Raw genomic sequence first — 15,723 nt, 5'->3', positions numbered from 1 at the left:
GATTTTTTTTACTTGTACGGGTCCACAATCTCTTATCTTACAACTCTGAAATCAGAAGAGCTCTGAAAACCCGGTGTTGTTGTTTTGTTTTGTTTTTTTCATAAGATTGGTGCCACACCTTGTTTGGTAGCAAAACGTGAACTGAAGTGGCATTAAGCTCCTTATATGTTCATTTTGTGTGAATTCTCCTTCATTTTGCAGAAATATTAAGGTATTGGTTATAGGGTACTACACAATAATATGTTAGGTATATTCATCTGACCTTTCTGAAACATGAAAAATTGTGAATTCCAAAACACATCCAGCCTAAGATTATGGATCTGTGTATCTTTTGAATTTTGAATTCAATCTGTGTATTGTTTTGAATTTTGAAACTGGTGAAGGCATTACCTATTCAGAAAATTAAATTTTAAAAACTAAATTTAGCATGGTGCCTGACACAAAGCAAGCTGTCAGTAAATATCGGCAGCTGCTATTATTCCATTCTTCCAGGCCTTTCCTGTCAACAAATGTGTTCATGTCCAATACTGTGTTTCACCATGACAGCAGACACTTTGAGTGTTACTACTTAGATTTTCCATCGTAGAAGACTGAGGTGCAAACCAGCCAGACCCCTGCCAACCAGCCAGACAATCCCCCACCCAGAGTCCTGAGGTTTTTCCTATTCACCAGACCACCTCAGCCATAAGAATGGCGTCGACAGGATTTGTGTGCCCAAGAGAGGCGTGTTGTTTTTATCTAAGAGGAGAGGAGAGCACATAAGGAGGAATTGTGTGCGGTCAGGATCACCCCCAAATCCCAAAGGGCCTTCAAAGGGCCCCAATCCCAAAGGGCCCGTTTTGAAGCTAGGCCTTACTGTCCAGTGGGCCCACTAGGCAGTTGCGCCTACAGCATTTAGTGTACAGCACTCTCTTTCAGCTGATTACTAGATGAAGTTTTAGGGGCTTGATTCTAGAGACCATTTACAAAAATTAGCTTGTTTTTTTTTTTAATCCCGAGAGCCTCATTCAGCATATCCAGTACTGAGACTGTTTTATAATAGGATCTGGGCGTGTATATAATGAGCTCACAGAAGCGTGCATGTGTTGCAGTTAGACTGTGTTGAGTGTGAGCCTAAAGGATATGCCGTGACAATTGCAAGAAAGCAGATTGTTGGGGTGGGCCTGGCAGCTGCCTTTCTAGCTTCCATTGTTCTCTATCTCTTCTTTCCTCCCCATGCCCTGTGGCCTAGGAGAGAAAACAGAGGTGGCTCCATGTTTCAGGAGCCATCAAGGCTCTGTTTTCCAAGTCATTTTTATAGCCACTAGAAGCTCCTTCTGCTTGCTGCTCTGTAGGGGGCAGTTTGTGGAGACAAGTGTAAAATGCTTGCTGCCCTCTGCACCACTTGGTCTGTCCAGTGAGGCAGGTTGTTGGGAGGCCACCAGAAAGTTTGAACTGCCAGCTCCGTGAACCATGGCTTGGAAACAATAACCTAGGTTGGGAAAAATTGCTTCCCTTGGAAGCCATGTCCATCTAAATCATGGTGTCCTTTCCAGCTCATAAGGTAGAACTACCTGGAGAAGCACCTACTTTTGGATTATTTTCCTAGTTGCTTAATTAATGGCTTCTTACCTGTAAGCTTTGATTAGCTGCTATTTACCAGGCTTTTCTGAGGTCTCCCATGCCCCAGAACTGTCAGGTTTGTATTGCTCACTGGGGCTCTAAGCAGATTCCAAAGCACACTTTTTCAAATACCAAATCTTCTTTGTTTTATTATATCCGTAGCCATATCCTATATAGAAAAAATAGGAAAATATAAAGAAGAAACTTCTCCCAGGTTTAACTGTCACTGTTTATATTTTCAGTTATGCTTCTTTCTAGTTTTATTTATACACACACACACACACACACACATTTTTCATAGTTGATTTCCTAGGCTGTTGATAATCCCCTTTTCTCCCACAGTTAACACTGGAGCATAAACATTTTTCCACATCATTTTAAAACATTCTAAGAACATTGTTTCCATGGCTGCATTACCATGATCTGCCTAACTGGTCCCCATTTACAGCCAATCCTCTTCCCTTGGTTAAAGTCTTTATGATGATATTTTCATTTGAATTATGAATTATTTTTTTAAGATGGATACCTAGGCATAAAAGTATCAGATCACAGAATGTAAAGATACAGAAGGCTTTTGAGAGACAGATATATTTTGCGTGTATATATATATTAGTATAGACTTGGTCTCCACAAAGCACACACTAATTTATTCTCCTGGCTCCTGCAGTCTCAGTGTGGGCAAAAATTGGTTCTTGGTTGGGGGGTGAAAAAAATCTTAGAAATTACAATGGTTTGTGGCTCTCCAGTGCAGTATCTGTGATATTAGCATTTCATGCAGGGGCCATAATGAGAAAAAGGTTGAGAAGCACAGTTCTAGTTGTATATGAGCACCCATCTCACTCCACCCTTCGAAGCTTTTAAATCTGAGCTTTTGGTTTGGGGTTTTAGAATAGTATTTTTCTGATCTAAATGTTCTTGGTTCTTTGTACAAATTTCAGGAGCCTGGGAAAGGTATGAATAAAATAAAATTTATCTGGTTGCCACTGTTCATATTTTTATCTTTCTACATTACTGGGATCCTCCATGTTTCTAGTTTTATGTCCAGCTCTTTTCTTTTTTTTTTCTTTTTTTTTTTTTTTTTTTTTTTTTTGCGGTACACGGGCCTCTCACTGTTGTGGCCTCTCCCGTTGCGGAGCACAGGCTCTGGATGCGCAGGCTCAGCGGCCATGGCTCACTGGCCCAGCCGCTCCGGGGCATGTGGGATCTTCCCGGACCGGGGCACGAACCCGCGTCCCCTGCATCGGCAGGCGGACTCTCAACCACTGCGCCACCAGGGAAGCCCTGTCCAGCTCTTTTCGCGTAATTGCCATTGTAATAATTTCAGTGTTAGTCTGTGCCAGGGACCACTTTGAAATATCCCTTGTGTTCTGGTCTCACGCAGGGGCTTCCCCTGTCCCCCATGCCTGGGAGTACATTTGTGTCCCCAAAGGCATCGGGTTTGGACCTCTGGGAGCCCAGGCTGCTCTGGGACTTTCAGTAATTGTCCCTTGTTTGTTTCAGGTGTGATCCCCTGGGCCCGTTTGCTGTCGGGGGAGAGGACCTAGACCCCTTTGGGTGAGTACTGCTGGGGAGGTGACAGCAACACGACTTGCTCTTATGGCCTTTCAGCCCAAGCTCATCTTCTAATTTTAGAGCTTTTCATCAGTCTTCCTTTGGGGTGAAGGAAGCAGTTGTTGCTGAGTGGCTGAGAAAGCATTGCCACTGCTCTGCTCTGCTGTACCTGGAGCAGTGCAGGAGGGCTCTGAGTGTTGGGGAGTGGCTGAGCAAGCCCAGTGGGCAGCTCCTCTGTTGTTTTCTGGCCCTGCTTGTTTTGGTGGAAGACAGCAGCTGTCCCTTGGTTGGAAGGATACCATGGGGATCTATCAGGTGCAGACTGAAGAGCACACAGTGGGCTACAGACCTGAGGGCAGTTCAGGGCTATTCAGAGGTCACCTCACTTGGTAAGGGGAGTCTCTGGTCCCCATTAGACTCTGGTGTGGTTCTTGTCAAGTCCCCAACAAAGTTATTTCAGCCTCAGCTAGGCACTGTCTTCTCTGAATGCTTTTAGATTTTAACCTCTGCTGCAAAGTGTCCCCAGCTTGAGTGTCTCACCTTTAGACCATGGGGAAGTCATATAAGTCTGCAGTTAAGCTTGAACAGTGACTTCAGAATTTGGGGAACATCAGCTTATTCATCCTAGTTGGAGCCATGAGGTCAGATCCATGGAATTCCGTGAGGGACAGATGCTGTCAAGAGCCAGACTTGGACAACCAAATTATGGATTGCCCTGAGACCTTTAAGGAAACAGCAAAAAAGCTAGCATCATGAATTATCTCAATTCATTAGTCCTTAGACCTAAAGTAGTAGCCTGCAGAGCCTTGTGATGGTTCTGCATTGACCTTGACAAGTTCTGGCACACGCTCTTTATCGAATTGTCCCCCTTGGGTGCAGGAGATGGCAGGGATCTCAATTTTATGGGTTCAGGGAGCCTGTAGAGCTGAAAGTACAGGCCCTGATGGCCAGAGAAGGTGTGCTCTTTGTGTTGTTGCTCTTGCCCCCTTCCTGCTGGCACTCAGGCAGCCATCCGTGTATGTCTGCTTGAACCATCCACAGTTGATGTCCCAGTCATTTTTAGTCCATTCTCACCACCTTCACTCCTTCTCCGACAGCTGCTTGCCACATTTGCTTACCCATCGTTCCTTCTTGCTTCAGGTGTCGGAGAGGTGGCATGATCGTGGATCCCCTGAGATCCGGCTTCCCAAGAGCACTTATTGACCCATCATCGGGCCTCCCAAACCGGCTTCCTCCAGGCGCTGTGCCCCCAGGAGCACGCTTTGACCCCTTTGGACCCATTGGGACCAGCCCACCTGGGTAGGTATTCACTCAGGTATGCTGAGAAGTAGGACCTGATGGCAGCTCAGCTCAGCATTGCAGGAATGAAGGCGTCTGACGCCAGGTGCAGAGTCACCACTACCTCTGTCCCCTGCTGCCAAGAGAGTGGAGCCTCCTCCAGGCACCTGCCTGATGCCTCCCTGGAGCCTTCTAGGAGCTTCCTCAGTGCCTCCCTTCCCCAGCTCCCATCACTGAGGACTCAGAGGAGGGGTTGCTACTCACACTTAATGGACTTTTTGTATGTGTCAGGAACTCATTGGATCCTTATGTCAACACTTGTGGGTAGATATTACTGTCCACATTTCACAGATGCAGAAATCAAGGCCCTGAAAGGTGGAGTAACTTATCCAAGGTGGGAGAATAAGAATTCAGACCCAACTCTAGAGTGCGTGCTCTTGAACTGCACAAAGCACCACATCATTCTGAGGCAGGCTCCCTCCATTCAGGACCCTGTGTGCCCGTGCGCCGCTGGCTCTCCATCGCCCCAACTCACCAGCCCCTCTTTCCATTCCAGACCTAACCCAGACCATCTCCGCCCGCCGGGCTATGATGACATGTACCTGTGAAGGCCTCAAGAATGTAACGTACCATCCTTCCCTCTACTCTCCTGGAGCTGCCACTGCTAGCCCCATCAGCAACCGTTTTCTTGTGGGCTGGGGGCAAGGGACTCTGCCCATGTGTTTGCAGGCCAGCTGGGATTGCCTCCCCACCCCCTGCCAGGGCCAAGGTACCTGCTGTAGCTGTCCACCTGGCTGCATATAGGTCCCAAAGAGAAATCAGTGTCTCACCACCAGCTCCTCCCCACTTCCCAGGGAAGACTCCGGCAACATACACCCTCGACCCGATGCAGTCCCGCTTGCAGCGCTGTAAGAACAGAACACATTTTGGATGTTATTATTAGGAACCAAATGTCAATACAAAAATCATGTTGCCAGTCTCCCACTCTTCTTTGCTGCTCAGTTCCTTCCGTTTATGAGACTTGAGAGTTTGAGTGTTTGAGGGGCCAAATGACTCTCTTTTCCTACCCAGGGCCTGTTCTTGCGTCTCAGGCACCTCCCTTTCATAAATTGCTCTTGCTCCTGACACCACTAAGAATGGGTCCCAGTCTGGCTTCATGGATGAAAATGAGTGACTGGAAACCCCATAGGCCACAGGGATGACTTTCTCAAGGACAGGCACATTGTGGAAAGACTGCATCATTCTGAAAAGGGCAAAATCTTCCAGTTCTGCTTGTCTGAGCCAGTCCTCTGGGTCCCTCTGGGCCTGGGCAATGGCAGCCTATGAACAGAGGAATAAACAGAACAGACCTGAAGGCTAGTCTCTTTTTGCCACTAACTTACTGAGTGACCCTAAGCAGGTCCCTTCCCTTCCCAGGGCCATCGTGTCTACCTACGAAATCTGAGGTGTGCCTTTCTTGCTCTAAAACATTCTGGTGTCTGCTTGTATGTCTGATGACCCCTGGGAACTGGGGCAAAAGGGAAAGAATAAAGGTTCAAGGCTTTGTGTGGTACTTACCTACAGAGTCCGCAAACCCCTCTTGCGGCTCAGACACAAGCATAGCAGCGTGGTGCTGAACTTCAGGACAAGCAGGGAGCCTGGTCTCTGAAAGCCAGTGGCAGGGGGCGGGTTGGGGGGAGTGTGTGATAGGGGTGAATGAAGGAGCTAGTGATGCAAGAAACAACCCAGGAAGGCTTTTCAGCCTGAGGCCTGACAGATGTGGTCAGGGATGAACCCCCTGTGCTGGAGTGGAAAGAGCACTCTAGAGCACCAGACTCAGAGGCAAGAGATCAAGGCACTAGTCACTTTCACTCCCTAACTAGCATTTCAGCCACGGGTGGGTCCTTACACTTCTCAGCTCCTTGGATTCCTTCCCCTAAATTAGGATGTATTATTTATCTGTGGGCAGAGGGCCACCTGAGGCGTCTGCTAATATGCTGTAGCCCGAATTGCCTGTCTGTTGTGTCTGAGAGTGGGTTAGGAGTAAACTAAACAGGCATATGTGCCCAGGGGCAATCCAAGATGGAGGCTCGCGTGAGCTGGCTTCCTGGGCATTTCTGGCAGACCCCATTTCAAGCACTGATTTAGTAAAAGACCACCTTGAAGCTTTTAGAACAGCTCTGCTCTGGAGAAAGACCCAGAGGTCAGGCAGAGCTACAAATGCAGTCATTAATAGTCGTCTTCCTCAAGAGCCAGCTAATGGGTGGAACGTTTTTGTTTTGAAACTGGATCATGCCTTCAACCAGAAGGACTTGGGGCAGTTTGCTCATAAAAGCATCTTTTATTATAAAACGAAGCATTTAAAGGAACATCAGACAAGTGGGAGAGGTAGATAACTTTTAGGACCCTGATTCAAGGAAAGGACAAGATTGAAACAATAAATTTGCCACTTAGGTTTTCTAATAGCAAAAGTGGAAAGGTTAGCCATAAATATAATTCTGTTTTCTGAAAATAGAAACTTTAGTGATCCACCTGCAGAATCAGCAGGTCTGATTCATCAGTGGGTCTCCTTGCATCAGGGACAGTGAGGAACACCAGACTATGCCTTAGTTATGTGGGGGAAGGTGAATGGGGCCTTCAGGAGCTTCCAAGTCAGGCTGTCGGTGTGTGTTGTATGTCTGGGCCACTTCCCTCCTTCCAGCCAAGCAGCCAAAGGGAATGGTTCAGGTATATGTTTTGTGGAACCCAAAAGGTTGGAGCCTTAGCAATAAACATCAGCACTTAATAACCTGTTCCTCTTTTTTAAAAATACAGCTTTATTGAGATATAATTCACATACCCATAAAGTTCACATTTTTTAAAGTGTACAATTCAGTGTTTTTAGTATATTCACAGTGTTGTGCATCCATCACCATATCTGATTCCTGAACATTTTCATCACCCCAAAAAGAAAACCCATGCCCATTAACAGTCACTCCCCATTCCCTCCTCCCAGCCCCAGGTAACCACTAGTCTATATTCTGTCTCTAAAGATGTGCCTATTTTGGACAGTTCTTACACGTGGAAATCACACAATATGTGGTCTTTCATGTCTGGCTTCTTTGACTTAATGTTTTCAGGGTTCATCCATGTTGTAGCATGTATCAGTAATTCATTCCTTTTAATGGCTAAATGATATTCCACATTTTCTTTATCCATTTATCAGCTGATGGACAGTTAAGGTGGTTCCCACTTTTTGGCTATTATGAATAAGGCTTCTATGAACATTTATGTACAAGTTTTTGTGTGGTCGTATGTTTTTGGTTCTCTTGGGTATATCACCTAGGAGTGGAGTTGCCGGATCATATGATAACTCATTGTTTTGAGGAACTGCCAGACTGTTTCCCAAAGTGACTGCACCATTTTACATTCCCACCAGCAGAGTGTGAGGGTTCTGGTTTCTCCGCAGATACTACTTCAGCTTTTTTAAACGAAGAATTTTGACCTAGGTCACGCAAAACAGAGACCAGAGACAGTCACCCCTGGGGAGCAGACTATGGCTTTGGTAATAGCCACCTTGGGATGACCACGGCTGGTGAGCCACAGAGGAGTTTGGGTTTGACTTTTGGGGAAGTTTCAGGGCTGGATGTGATATAGAAAAGGTCCTGTCTGTAGGGAAGTTGCCATGACCTTTCTGGGTCTAGCGTGATTCATGGCATCACTTTTGCTTGGTTTGAAATTTCTTTGTTGATCCAGTGGCTTACAAGTAAAATAAAGGTCTGGTTCTAAATCTTTGTCTTTCAGTGAAGTGCCATAGACCATGTGTACCATCTCTGGCAGCCCCTACCTTCCCACCTTCTCTTCCTTGCCTTGTCTCTTTCCTCATTGTTAGAGCTGGCTGTGTTTTTCATTGCATTGCATTTATCTACTTAGTCATGAGCTTCTGTCAGCCTCCATGGTGAAATCATTGGTCTCAAGACCCTGACTCTAAGAATGCATTATGTTCAAAACAGATTTTATATTCCTATGCTGGATGGTCAGTACCTGTTGACGTGTAGTTAGAAAGTGGGTAGCAAGCCCCATAACAACCTCATTTGAAATCCAGCTTCCTTAATGGCCTCCCTCTCTACTCTCATTAATGACATTCTATTACTGATCCATGCCTCTTCACAGAAGAAAAATTAGAATCTGTGGAGCAGTGAATATCTGTCACCTTCTAATCTTGTCTACTTTGGGCAGTTCCAATGAGACAGGTCCCACCAAGGAGAGGAAAGATCCCTCACGTGCATATCCTCAGCTTTGTCTTCTATAAAACTTAACATGCTTATGGACCACTATTGACTTTTTGCACCGAAAGAGAGATTCAAAGGCAGGCATCCAAGCCCCCAGCTCTTGTTTGTCCTTGGGATACCACAAGGCACACACTAAGTCACTCCAGCTGTGCTGGACCCTGAACCTGACCCAGAGGGTGTGTCACAAGTAGAAGTGGCAGGCAGTGAGGGTGGTGGCCAGAGAGGAGTGGCAAGACTCAGGTGACTAAAGATAGACCCTAGAGTGCAGAGAGCAGCAATGACACGAGGTTGGAACACCTCACTAGTGGCAGGGCCTGTCTCTGCTTAGGCTGATAGCGCAGTCTAATAGAGGAGATGGGATAGGCCGTGTTCCCTATTAGCCACGTAAGGTGAGTGTTGTGAGTATGACGGGTTCTGAGAGGGGAGACAGTGGGAGGGCTGCAGGAAACAAACTACTTTAGCTTTTTTAAACAAGAAGATTCGGATGCAGACATCAGCAAGATCACATCATCATTGCCTTGATCTGGGGATCAGGAAACTCCAGAGCCTCACAGCAACTGCCTAGATCTGTGCCCGAAAGTAAATCCCCTCATACTGCCACCTTGAGCGCCCTCACTCTCAGCTCAGTTCCAAGTGCAAGGCTCAACTGCGTGCAGCTGATAGTTGGAATCGACATCACCTCTCAAACCATAGCTGCAAGGGAGCCTGGGAAAATGTTCTTGTTTCCTTTTCCTCCCTGTCCCTTCAGGAAGGCACATTTGGAACAGAGGTCTGATGAGCCAGTCTGTCATGTCTGTCTACAACATGGGCCTTGATAGAGATGAGCACCACAGCCATGCTTCTCCAGCTTGCCCAGGCCTACCAGTCTCCTAAGATGCTTGCTTGAAGGACACAGTACATCCTGGACCCCAACCCAGGCCTGGATCCAAATCACTAGGCAAGGGCCTTTAAGTCCATTTTTTACAAGTTCCTCAGGTGATTCATGTGACGAGACCAGTTTGAGAATTCCTGAGAAGGGAAGGCTACATCCTTGCTACTCAAACCAGCAGCACCAACAGTATCCCCTACAAACTTGCTAGAAATGTGGACTCCCAGGCCCCACCAGGCTTATTAAATGAGAATCTGCATTTTGACAAGTTACCCAGATGATTCGTGTGCACTTTAAAGTTTGAAACTCTCTAGTGTACAAACCTTTTATCTTTTTCCTTTACCTGGATATCAGGTGAAAAGAATCAAGTCAGTCTTCTCAATTCATGGCATACTATGACTGACGCATGCAAGAACCTCCTCATTTTAAGTCTTTTCTGTTTTACCCCCTGTAACCTCTCTATTCTTTTCTCCCATATCACTCAAATGGGTTTCATATATGTTTTAAAATATGCATGTACCCTTGTAAAATAGCATACATTATATCTTCAAATCATAACAACTGTAATGAAATACTATCCCCATTTTCTAGGCCAGAAAAAGAGGGTTTGGAAAGGTCTAGTAATTTGCTCAAAGCCAAGCAGGGCTCTCAGAATCAAGCAGGAGTGGGTGCGACTTCCAGCCCTCCCTTTGCTGGTATGTGGCTTTATCTGCAAAATGAGCATCACGTCTACCTTCGGGATTGTTGCAGGGTCCAACCAAATAATGTGTCTTATAAATAGATAGCAGGAGCTCAGAGGCTACCAGCTATCATTACGGAAGCCACATGGGTAGATAAGACTGAGTCATTGACAAGAGGAAGGGAACCTTAGGCTGCTATCCGACAAAGAAAACAAGCTTGTATCTGGTGTCCCCAGTGTGCTAGGCTTTTCCTTGTCTCATGTAGTACACCTGGCTACTCCCAGAGTAAACACTGTTAGCAGCATTAGTTGAAGTGGTGCTGGGTTTCCTCTTTTAGGGGTGGCAGAACCATGATGGGGACCTGAGTCAGCTGGTTCTAAAACCAGTGCTCTTTTTAGTAAAACTGCTGTACCTAGACCTCACATCTTGTCCAGACGAGGAGTATGGGCAAAACCCACTCCTGAAGCTGGAAAACAAGTCAGGTCTTGTATGAAAAAGGAACAATGCTGCATAATTCCCAAGATGGTCTAAGAGTCCTAAGTCAGTCCTGTTTGCGAAGTGTATCTCATGTTTCTGAGCACTTCCACCTATAGCCACAGCTCCCAAGCACCTAGGTTAGGAGCATCTGAAAACACCCAGCCCAATCCCTATCCCACAGAGGACGAAACAGGCCCACAAAGCCTCTCTGTAAGGGTGACCTCCTGAGAGGCTTCACTGGGCCCCAGAAATGGCCTCGGACTCTGTGCTCTGACCGCAAGTGATGCTCGCCCCAGCCTTCTGAGTTTGGTAGGATGGGAGCTACTCTCCCCATTGAACAGATGAAAAAGCAGGTCCAGAGCAGTTGAGTGACCTTCCCTATGCCACAAAGACCACAGAAATCCTAGCCCAAGGCTTTCCTACTAAACACTACCCAAAACAGTCATGTCGGTCTCTGAGGGACAGTGAGGCTGTAAGAGGAAGGGGCCATACAGGTTCAGCACCCTGGCCAGCACCCCACTATGCACAGCTGCAAGAGGTGGCCTTTGGGCCAGGATAAGCTTGTGTCTGCTGCTCCCCAATCCAGGATGGCCCTCCCCTGGGGACAGGCAGGCATCCCTAAGAGAAGGAGACCTGAACCTAGGTATCCTGCCTCCAAGACAGAGCCCCGCCTTCCCTCTCTCCTTCAGATTAGAGCCACAGGACAGTTTCATCCTGTAGGCTTCTTGATTCCTAGGATATAAATTCACATGAGAAGCCTAGGAAGAAGAGAGGCGGCCTGAGCCATGGGGCCCCTGGGCAAGTTCCACCCCCCTTTTTGGTTTTCCCCAGTAGTAAAATGGGGATAAAGGTGGGCTTGACTGCCTCCGAGATCCTGCTCCTGCTTCCATGATTTAAGTAGGCCATGGGCCTGCTCGAGTTCAGTGCTCCCCCAACTGTCCTCTCCTCCCCCCTACAGAGCTTCCGGATTCATGTCTAAACCACAAGCCTCAAAGTGGCAGCCCACAGCCCAGATCCACAAACATGCTCTGACTGGCCTGCATGCTATGAAATTTGAGTCTTGACTGCTATTTACCAGCTGTGTGACCTTGGGAAAGTCACGTAGCCTGACTGTGCCTCAGCTTCCTCATCTGTAAAATGGAAGTAATGAGAGCACCCACTCTCCGAGATGGTTGTGAGGTTTAAGTGAGCTAGTAGATGGAAAGACTTGGAAGAGTGCCTGGCACAGAAAGAGCACTATATTTGGTCTAATGTGTATAATGCATAACGGGTTCACTGAAATGTAGAAACATGAAGTGTTTTCTTTTATCCAACTAACCTCTATCAAATCCCCCTTTCTCATCTCAGCATCTAGGTCCCAACCAGTAACTAACTGGTCACTTTGATTTTCAAATTCAGTCCAGTCCAGTTTAAAACTTTCCAACTTATATCCAGTTCCAAGAGGTCTCCTCTGACCCCTTTTGAACCCTTGCTCCTCCACTGTGGTGGGATGGGGAGGAAGAAGGGAGAAAAATGAAGTGTCTCTTCACTAGCCGTGATGATGGGCCGGGGGAGGTGCTCTTACTGTGACTCATGCTGGGGTTTTGTTTGCTTTTGATGCTGGAGTCTTCAGTAGACAACATGCCAAATTTGGGGGGGTGTTGAGAGCTTTATCCTGGACTCTCAGAGAGTAGTGAGGGTCTCTGTCAGTCCATAAGAGGTTCTTAGGCCCTCTGCTTCTTGAAGTAGTATGCTGGGCTGCATAGCCACCTGTGCCACCCCACAGCTCCAGCCTCCCCTCACCTGCCTACATGAACACTCGGAACCCTGGAACACTGGGGTCCTCCACCTACCTTCAAGGGCCTCAGAACACTGGGAGGGGATGCAGGACTGCCCTTATTCCTCCCTGATTCCCAGCACCGTCATCCCTTCAAGCCAGCGTGGGCTGTTTGCATGGGCCTCCCACATCAGAAATTCTCCAGGTCAGAAATAGACCTCATCTCCATGTTCACACTAATTCACGAGCTCCAGAAGATACTTGTCAAGCCCTCTCAAGAATACTTTCCTAGTCATTTCCTGCCTAATCCAGGATGTGTGGCCATTTGGAGTGCATACCCGTTGGCAGGATGGTTATAATCCTTTCTGAACTAATAAGGTTAAGAGAAAAAAATAAAAACATTCCCAAGAGGTTTGTCATCTCTGCCAAGGCTCTGCAACATCAGACTAAGGTCAGTCAGGCAGATGAGTCAGGCTGAGTCAACAGGTACTCTCTGCTTTGGAAGTGGATACTGCAGATGATGGAGGCAGCCCTTTCAGCTGACGCTGAAAGGCTGGCACTCATTTTGACATTGAACAGTTCTCTCTAAGTGTTTGGTAATAAGAGAGTGATAGATGCTATGGAACGATGATATAAGCCATATTATAGATATATTATGTGCACATACATGTATATACATATAATACTTGGCTGAAACATATACAGCAGTGCTGTCCAATAGGCATACAATGACAACCACATATATAATTAAATTTTTTCTAGTAGCCACATTATAACAGTAAAATATATATGAAATTAATTTTGTCACCTGTAAACTGGGTTTGCCTCTTGGTGGGTATCCAGCCAAAAGACACAGTCAAGCCAAAGTGGGGAAAAGAAGATAAAACTGATGGCAAACTTAGCTGCCGATCAAAAAAAAGAAGAAACAAACCAAACAAACAAAAAAGAATACTTCCCTAACCTTTTTCATCTGTTTGGTGCTATACCTCAAAACCTAGCACAGAATGGTGCTTAAGTCTTTGTTGAAAGAATGAAGGATCTTGGATGGGAAACACTCAAGTGACACTTGTAGCTCAGTGAGCCTCCAGCTGGGAGGCAGTCTAGTCCACTTCTTGAGGGTGCCCCCATCTCTATGAGTGACTCAGTAAGCCCTGGGACAGGGAGGGGGTGGATGTCTGGCCCCAGCAGGTGGCATCTCATTGGACAGTCCCTTGTCCTCAGTTCTGGCCTGTCACAACTCTCAGGCAGTGGGATAATCCCTTTCAGCATCCTTTTACCCACACAAAGGTCCAGATGTCCAGCTGCTCTTGAAAAATCAGGAGCTCTGGCAACCCTGAGCCCATCCACCAGGGCAACAGCCAGCCAGCTGAAGCAGGCACCCCTTTAATCCTGCCACTGCTGTTCACTGCCACCTGCTTCATTCGGGAATGTCACCTGCCAAGCTGTACAGGCATTTGCATTTGGGCCCCTTCTTTTACCTTTGGTGGAGGAGGGTGGAGACTCCCAGGAGGAGAACCAGATGGCTGGCAGGTGAGTCAGCAATAGTAGCAACTCACCTATGGGTGCCTAACCCCCAAGAGTGGCTTTAGTGAAAGGAGATGCAGACACAGAGAAATAAAAAAGAGGAGGTTAGGGAGAGACTGGTTGAAGGGAAGAATTAGGAGAGGGAGAGAGATGGCCTTTTCTGAATGCCCTTTACCCTAAGTCATTGTTGGCTCCGATGCCTTGCCACCCGGGAAAAGGTTGGCATGGCAGACGCCTTGTTCCGCTGTCCTCCCTGCTCCCCTGGGGCCAGCTTTCCTGCCAGAAGATCCTTCCACTCACTAACCTTCCCCCAGGCCCAGGAGAACAGCAGCCTTCACCTCGACCTTGGCAGCTCAGAGGCTGAGAAGGGATAGGCTGCAGAGATGGAGGCCTGGAGTTCAAGGTTATGTCCTCTGGCTGCAGTTGGACAGTCCCATGGACTGGCCTCCCCAATGCCAGCATCACCCCTACAATGCACCTGCCCTCAGAAGAATCTTCCTGGGGCTTCCCTGGTGGTGCAGTAGTTAAGAATCCGCCTGCCAATGCAGGGGACACAGATTCGAGCCCTGGTCCAGGAAGATCCCACATGCCGTGGAGTAACTAAGCCCATGCGCTGCAACTACTGAGCCTGCGCTCTAGGCCCCGCGAGCCACAACTACTGAGCCCATGTGCCACAACTACTGAAGCCCAGGCGCCTAGAGCCCGTGCTCCGCAACAAGAGAAGCCACCGCAACGAGAAGCCCTCTCACCGCAACAAAGAGTAGCCCCTGCTCACCGCAACTAGAGAAAGCCCGCACGCAGCAACGAAGACCCAACGCAGCCAAAAATAAATAAAATAAATAAATTAAAGAAAAAAAAGAGTCTTCCTGCCACACACATAAGCAATCATATGGCTGACAGTGAGTTCTCCCCATGTACCAGGCCCCTAGGTATGCGCTATACCAGTGTGAACTCCGAGTCCTCGTAACAACCCTGTGAGTTAAGGACCGTGGCTGCCCCCAGTCTGTAGATGATGAAATGCAAGCCCCCACTATGACGCCCCTGCTCTTTAGCAGGCCTCATCCCAACACTCCAGCCCAGAACCTGCAGACCTCCCGCCCACCCCTGCCCCCCCCCAGTACACACCAGGCTGTTTTATGCCTCTGAGCCTCTGCTCATATGCTCTTCCTCTCTGCCCGGAATACCTTTCCTGCTCCCCACTCTCACCCCACACTGGATACTGCCTCATCGTTTAAGAATCCTATTAGACATCACCCCTTCCAGGAAAGCCTTTTCGGACCCCAACTTAATCAGATACCCCCTCTGTGCCAACACCCCCCCACCTGGCCACACATACACAGTCCTCTGGGCACTGTCCTATTTCCCCAGGGGCAGGGCCCATGTGTCCCTGTAGTGCCCCACCCGGGGAAGAATACAGATAGGTGTGAATGAACGAACAAATGAATAGTTAACATTATTGAGTGAATTATGAAGTGCCAGGCACTATGCTAAGTGCTTTACAGGTATTTCATTTACTGCTCAACATGCCTTATGGGGAAGGTGCTATCATTCACCAGATGAAGAAACAGCAGCTCAGAGGAATTAGACATCCACTAAGCATCCAGGCAATCCGACCCCAGAGGCAGTACCCTTATACCATTACGTGTGGGCGCTCCTCAGTGGACTCTCTCCGTAAGGGGCTCTGCCCCCAATCCCTCTGAGACTGGAGTAGGGAGAAAGCTCAGAAGCGCTTGGTCC

The 15,723-nt window shown here is 47.6% G+C and overlaps 1 protein-coding gene across 1 annotated transcript in view; it reads left to right on the top strand.

The window, feature by feature from the left end:
• Positions 1-5,785, top strand: part of PSMF1 (proteasome inhibitor subunit 1) — a 53,615-nt gene extending 47,830 nt beyond the window's left edge. The window contains exons 5-7 of the mRNA XM_065892216.1: positions 3,103-3,156; positions 4,294-4,452; positions 4,988-5,785. Coding sequence (XP_065748288.1) covers positions 3,103-3,156; positions 4,294-4,452; positions 4,988-5,039 — 265 coding nt within the window. The 3' untranslated portion in view covers positions 5,040-5,785. The remainder of the gene's footprint in view (positions 1-3,102; positions 3,157-4,293; positions 4,453-4,987) is intronic.
• Positions 5,786-15,723: the final 9,938 nt, after the last annotated feature.

The sequence above is a fragment of the Phocoena phocoena genome, chromosome 15, assembly GCF_963924675.1.
Source record: "Phocoena phocoena chromosome 15, mPhoPho1.1, whole genome shotgun sequence".
NCBI lineage: Eukaryota > Metazoa > Chordata > Mammalia > Artiodactyla > Phocoenidae > Phocoena > Phocoena phocoena.
This window is presented reverse-complemented; position numbering and strand designations above follow the sequence as displayed.